Source organism: Marmota marmota, unplaced genomic scaffold, assembly GCF_001458135.2.
Source record: "Marmota marmota marmota unplaced genomic scaffold, marMar, whole genome shotgun sequence".
Taxonomy (NCBI): domain Eukaryota; kingdom Metazoa; phylum Chordata; class Mammalia; order Rodentia; family Sciuridae; genus Marmota; species Marmota marmota.
In genome coordinates, this window is record NW_026000079.1 from 2,693,052 (window position 1) to 2,699,420 (window position 6,369).

General features: G+C 58.5%; 1 protein-coding gene and 1 long non-coding RNA gene across 2 annotated transcripts in view; one reads left to right on the forward strand and one right to left on the reverse strand.

Moving 5' to 3' along the window:
• Window positions 1–288: 288 nt before the first annotated feature.
• Window positions 289–1,241, forward strand: LOC125620254. Its single transcript, XR_007351867.1, has 2 exons — window positions 289–774; window positions 891–1,241. It is a non-coding gene; the product is annotated as an uncharacterized LOC125620254 (long non-coding RNA).
• The window catches only part of Efna3 (ephrin A3), a 9,036-nt gene continuing 3,710 nt past the window's right edge, over window positions 1,044–6,369 (reverse strand). Inside the window, 4 exon segments of the mRNA XM_015502794.2 lie at window positions 1,044–2,145; window positions 2,359–2,436; window positions 2,623–2,688; window positions 3,088–3,398. Of these exon segments, the coding sequence (XP_015358280.1) occupies window positions 2,015–2,145; window positions 2,359–2,436; window positions 2,623–2,688; window positions 3,088–3,398 (586 nt within the window). The 3' untranslated portion in view covers window positions 1,044–2,014.

A 6,369-nucleotide genomic window follows, 5' to 3' on the forward strand; every position in this document is an offset into this window, starting at 1 on the left:
CCCTAGCTGCTAGGATTATGTGCGTGTCCCACTGCACCGGGCAAGCTTGGGCTCCTCGGTCAGCTTTACACCTTCTCCCATCTCTAGCCTTCTGTCCCCTCTGCTCTCCTGAGGGCTGAGGTGCTGGAGTTATGTGCAGCCCCAGCCCCAGAAATGGGCATGTTTTTACATGAATAAAATTCCAAAGGGACTGGGGCTGGGGCTCAGCGGTAGCACACTTGCCTAGCATGGGTGAGGCACTGGGTTCGGTTCTCAGCACCACATATATTATAAAAAAAAATCAACAACTAAAAAATAAAAATCAAAAAATTACAAGGAGTATAAAGGAAACCAATTATATTGAAACACAGTTATCAAAACATTTACATTTTTGATATAGTAATATATATGCTTCTTTATTAACACATTGAAGACAAGAAAGGTTCTAACAACTATGACCATTTCAAAGTAGTGATGAGAGTAAATGATCTTGTGAGATATCGTCCACAACTACAGTGCAGTCTGAAAACATCTGTGATTTCTGCCCGTTACAAAGTCACAGGTCATTAATTACTATACTGTGGTTTGCTGCCCACATACATAAGAGAATGTTAAATTTTAGGTACAGGTAAGTGAAAATAAACATTTTTTTTTTCTATCTAGGTTCACAAATCCCTGAAATCCAAAGACCCCAGGCAAGAACCTCTGATCACATCACCATGGGAAGAAAAGAAGATAATCACTGATAGAGCCTTTAATCCCCCTGTTATTTAATCCTTACACCAACCCTGACAGGTGTGGTATGGCCCAGTTTGTTTGATGGGATGGATACCTGAGGCCCAGAGAGGTTAAGGTATTTGCTCAAAGTCAACCAGGCCCAACTTAAAGCCTCTCTTGCTCTCTCCCCACAGAGCTGCCTCTCAGAGGAGATAAGCCATAGCACAGTTCAGGGGACTCTGTGGCTCAGAATCTCCCCCCCAGCCCAGGCCTTGTGCCCTGTGGAGCAGAACCAGGGGAATGGAGGGCGCCGGTCCCTTCAAATCACACACACTCGGTTGTTTTTCTCTCCAGTTTATTTTTTTAGACTAAGAGCAGAGTATGAAAGTCACAGCCAAAGCACTTGAAAAAGGCCCAGGATGGGTGGGGACCACGTGGGGTGGGCAGGGCAAGGTCCTGGGGTCTGGCTCCCGGCTGGCTCAGGGCTGGAAGGGAGGGGCGTCGCTGTCTCACGGTCTCCAAAAGTGTCTGTGCGTTGCATAGGTCCCGTCTTCACAGAAGACAAAAGAGGGGCCAGGGGGTCCCCGGCGGGGCCTAGCCTGGTGGGAAAGGGGTCTGAAGCTGGAAGGGGGGGTCAAGGGAGGCCGGGGTTAGGGAGGGGGAGGGACTCTGTCTGTACATTGTGTATAGAGATATAGAGTCTGTACATGCCTGCCTGGCACCCCAGTGCCCACCCCTGCCACCCGTCCACTGCCTGCCTCCCTAGGGGGGGTCTACTTGTAAACTTGGATTTGATCCAAACCACAATCCTGCAAGTGGGAGTGGGGGGAGGGGGACGTGCTTATTGCTGTAAACAGGGGAAGGGGCAGCGGGCAGTGCTACCCCCTTGCCCATTTAGTCCCCTCCCCACGTTCTGTCCCTGGAGGAGAGTGATGGGGCACCTTTCACGTTGGCTTGCTCTCTCTGGGGTATTTTTGTCTCTCTGGGGGGACAAAAGGGGAGGGAGCCAGGGGTCAGGGAGAGGTACCAGGGGGCAGGACGTCCTGAGAACTGCCCTTTATGGCCCCAAATTTGGTACCAAACATTACAGAGCCACAAGGTCACCTGGGACCTTTGACTGTCCCTGTGCCTGGTCCACTACAGTGCCCTACCTGGAGGGAGGGGCAGAGGGAGTGGGCACAATGCATGGTGCGGACCCCACTTCCAGCCATGGGAGGGGGGGTGCAGGCCCACAGCTAGGCTTCCCGTTAAGAGGCCAAAGACTCGTCGCTTGTTCACAGCCCCGCCCCATCTCTCCCCACCAAGGCATGGGACAGAGCTAGGAGGCCAAGAGTGTCATGAGGAAGAAGGCGATGCCCACGGCCAGGGGCAGGTGTTCCCTCTTGGGGCTGGTCCCGCTGATGCTCTTCTCAAGCTTGGGCACCTGGGGGTTCTCTCCCTCAAAGTCTTCTGTGGATAGATGAACAGACAGACTGGTGAGGGCTGGGCTGCGCGCCAGGGCTGGGGCACGCGGCAGCGGCAGCAGCAGTGGAGCCAGGGACGTGACCACCCACGGGGGCAGGAAGGACAAGTGTCCCAGGGGAAAGCATGCAAGGAGAGCAGGCACAGGGGAGGGGGCTGCGATGTCAGCAGTGGCCACCAGAGGGCGCTGCGCAGACTCACCCAGCACGTTGATCCTCACATTGGGGCCCATGGTGAACTGGGGGAGAGTGGGGACCGGCTTCTCCCCGGAGTGCGATGCTGCGGGGTGGGGTGCGGGCGGGGAGAGACGAGGGGAGAGTCAGGGCCAGGACCCCCTCCCGCTGCTACAGCTGGGGAGCAAGCCCCCCTCGCCTGTGCCCTCCGCCCCCACCCACAGGAAGCCAGGGGAGCCCCAAAGCAGGGGAGCCAAGGATAGGGGTGAGGCTGGGAGTCGATGAGACTCACTGGAGGCGCAGCAGACGAACACCTTCATCCTCAGACACTTCCAGTGCAGGTTGTGGGTGGGCGTGGCTGGGGAGGAGACCGGTTCTGAGTGGCCTTCTTCCAATCCGTGGCCCATGCCCCATCCCCTCCACACTGCCCTTCCTGGGCCACTGTCCTTCAGGAGCTCCCCTACCCTTTGGACATTGGTAACTAAGGCTCTGCTGTGAGCTTTCGATGCCTTTTGGGTCCCAACGGACCCCTGAAGTCCCGACCCAGGAGTCCCTTATAGGAACAGCGATTCTGAGGCCCAAACTTGGGACCGTCACCAGAGCTCTCTCTTAGCCTCACAGCAGTGACTGAGCTGGAGCCCCCAGTCCCCCAGCTCACCCCGGGCCTCCCTCTCAGCCACTCGGGCCCCTTGGGACTCCATCCCTGGCTGTCAACTCCGGCTAACTCTGGACCCCCCACCCCCCCGCTGTCACTTACAGATGTAGTAGTACTCGTGGCCGGCGTGGAACTCGTAGCCCAGCGAGAAGGCGCTGTAGCGCTGGAACTTCTCCGAGAACTTGATGGGGCTATGGGGGGCGTGCGGCCGGTTGCACTCCCAGCGCTTGAAGCCCTGGCTGGCGTTGCAGGTGCGGTAGCCGCTGCGGCTCACCATGTAGAGCACGTACTGCTCCCCGCCGCCCGGCCCGGGGCCCGCTCCGGGGCCCACCCCTGAGCTGTTGTAGTGGGGGCAGTAAATGTCCAGGTAGTCGTTCACGTTCACCTGCACCGTGTAGCCCTCTCGCCGCAAGCTATGGGGAAAGGAAGCGGGTCAGAGGAGAGAAACCCCGGAGCCAGCCCGCCTGCCACACACCGCTCCCCAGACCCTCCCCGGGGGTCCCTGGAGTCCCCCGACTCTTCCTCCAAGCGCCCTCTCTTAGCCCTGTCTCTGTCCCCAGGGCCCTAAAGCCGCCAGTCTTTCACTCTCCCGGGCCCTCGCCTTCGTGGCCGGTCTTTCTCCTGATGGCCACCAGAGGGTAGCAGAGGCGCAGGGAAGCCCGGCCTGCTCCCAAAGAAGAGGGGCAGGGAGAGGGGCGGGGGAGGAGGAGCGTGCGCCTGGGTTGCCACAGAAACCGCGCAGGCCCCAGCGACTCCCAGACCCAGGCCCGGTTTCCTCCGTCCATCCCCCCTTATTTACCCGCTGGGAGGAAGGACAGAAGGATGGAAGCGAAGGGTGAAAGTGGGAGGCATCCCTTCCGTGGGAAACACACCCGCCATCGCATCTCCCAGCATGCTTCCCTGCTGCTGCTGCCAGTCCAGCCCCAAGGCCAGTCCGACAGGACTTGCCCTCACATACACACGTATGGCGGCTTCATGCATATACACGCACAAGTTCCATGGCACAGGCACAAATATGTCCACCGCCTACTCAAAGGCGGCATACTCTGGCTAAAAAGCTAAGCTGCATGTGTGCTGAGCCGCATGCCAGTACTAGTTGACCCCAAGACACTATCACTGGCCTCTGTACCTTGATTCCCACTTACCTCCACCCCAAGGCCACGGGCAATTAGGTCCCCAATAACCTGACACAACAGATCAGGGAGCCGAGGGGTTCGGCACCAAGGCCTCGTGGCATCATGTCAACAGTCAAAACTTCTGTCTCATTACAACCCACCCTTCTTCCTCTATCCTGGATGCTACTGCCCCAATAATCATGTTCAGCCAAGTAGTGGGCACAGTGCCCAGATACCATGGATGTATCTCTCACGTTCTGGATCCCTCTCTGGAACAGAGAAGCAGATGCTGGATCCCTAGTAATCCCTACCTGCCTTGCTAGTTACCATCCAAATGATGGTCTGAACACCCTTGATTGTGGTACTGATGGGAGAAACCTCTAAGTGGACAGAGGGACATGGAGGAGTGGGCAGGGCTTTTCTCTAGTTTTCTTAGGGTAAGAATGCACACATATTGTCAGTGAGAAGGGAGTATGGTGGACACAGAAAGACACGAGATATCAGGCAAAATGTCAAACCTCTGGGATCCCCAGTCCCTGGGAATTCCCCGAGGGGAGGGACTGGCTCTCTGTGTCACTTGGTACCACCCAGTTCCATAAGCAGTAATTAGATCAATTAGGGAAATGAACTTGGAGGTCTGGGCATGAGATGGGGCCTTGAGGGTCCTTTCCCACCTTACCCCACTTCCTTGGCTTTGCCTATACTACCCCCTCCCCAAGCAAGCCCTTCCAAACTTGGCAGTGAGGTGGATAGGTGAGAGCCCGTGTTTGGGCACCCCAGTAAGCATGGGCACAGCCTCCTTGAGTCATCAGGAATGCCACCAGTCCCACTTGGTTCCCATGGGAGTGATGGGTCACTCAGGCCCCTCCCTGGCCCTGGCACTCAGGTGGGCAGGAGTCTCAGCCTGGGGCACTGGGAGCAGGAAAACGGGTTAGACCAGGCCTGGCTCTTAGCCGCCTCCCTAGGCTTGCCTGTCCATCCCAACCCCACACAGTCTCCTGTTCCTCCCCTCAGGCTTTGGGGAGGGGGCCACCAGTGGCAAGATGCCAGGCGTGGGGCAGTTGCACAGCCACACTAGGGCCTCTGTCCTTGAGCCTCGCCCATGTTTCCAATCCCATTCTGAAGGAGCCCCTCCCTGCCGCACCACCTAGTTCCTCCTATAACACACCCCATTCCAGCAGGGAGCAAAGCCAGCTCCAGAGATATTCCTACAGGTACCTGGGTTTCCTCAAGCGGGTGGGACCAGTCTTACAAAAGGTCACTGGGTGACCACAAGGAAAGAGAAGCTACTTCTTACTTATCCCTGTGCTAGGTGGCAGGAAAAACCATGAAATGTTCTCCAAAGCTGGGCACGTGGGAGAACTGCCGATGGGATGGCGGTGCCCATTTGGTATCTGGTGGAGGGGGGTGGTGTGGAGGGACAGCACAAGGTCTGGCCAGGAATCCCTAGGGCAACTCCGAGGAGACTTGTCTGTTTGGCTTGGGCGCTTTAATTGAATCTGTCATCCTCCTTCGCCCTGGCAGTGAAGAGGGAGGTGCCGCTAAGTCCAGCACAGCTCCGCAGTAACTCCGCCTCCAGGGCCTCACAGCCCGGTGGTAGGTGGGCTGGGATCTGGGGGCAGTGCTGCGTCCAGCACCTTCGGGCAGTTTTCTACCCCTCCCCTTCATCCTCATGTTGCATCCTCTCTCTCCCCCAGAAAGGAGCGTGTCCACACGTACCTAGACCGGGTGCCCCCTCGCCCCGTTATTTCAGTTTGTCCCGGTTCGCACCACCCTCGAGGCACGTCTCGACCCCTTATTCCTTCAGCACCCCGCCTGACCCCCGCTGGCCCTGAGTGCCCGCGGAGGGGGCTGGCTGGGCGGCGCGGGGAGCGGGGAAGGAGCAAGCTTCTCCCCCCGGGGCAATTAGGGGCTGGTAAACAGGGTGTCTCACAAGACCAGGGAGTGTGGGAAGGATCCCAGGGGGCTCCAAACTTGCTAGATCCCTGTCCCCGGCCTCCGATGCCCGGGTGCAGAGTTAAGGGAGTGAAGGAGAGATGTGGAGAGACCTGCTTCTTCCCTCCAGCGCGCGCCCCGAGGCTGCGCGCCGCCCGCTCCAGCGGCGAGGCCAGACCACGTGTGCGCGGCGTGGGGTCCGCGCGTGGGGCTCGGGGGTGGCGTGGGGGTGGCGTGGGGGTGGCGATGGGGCCGGTGGAGGCGGCGGCGGGAAGGATCAAGGGGCGGCGCGCGCACGATGACACCCCCGCGCCCCCCAGGCACCGGGGCCTGC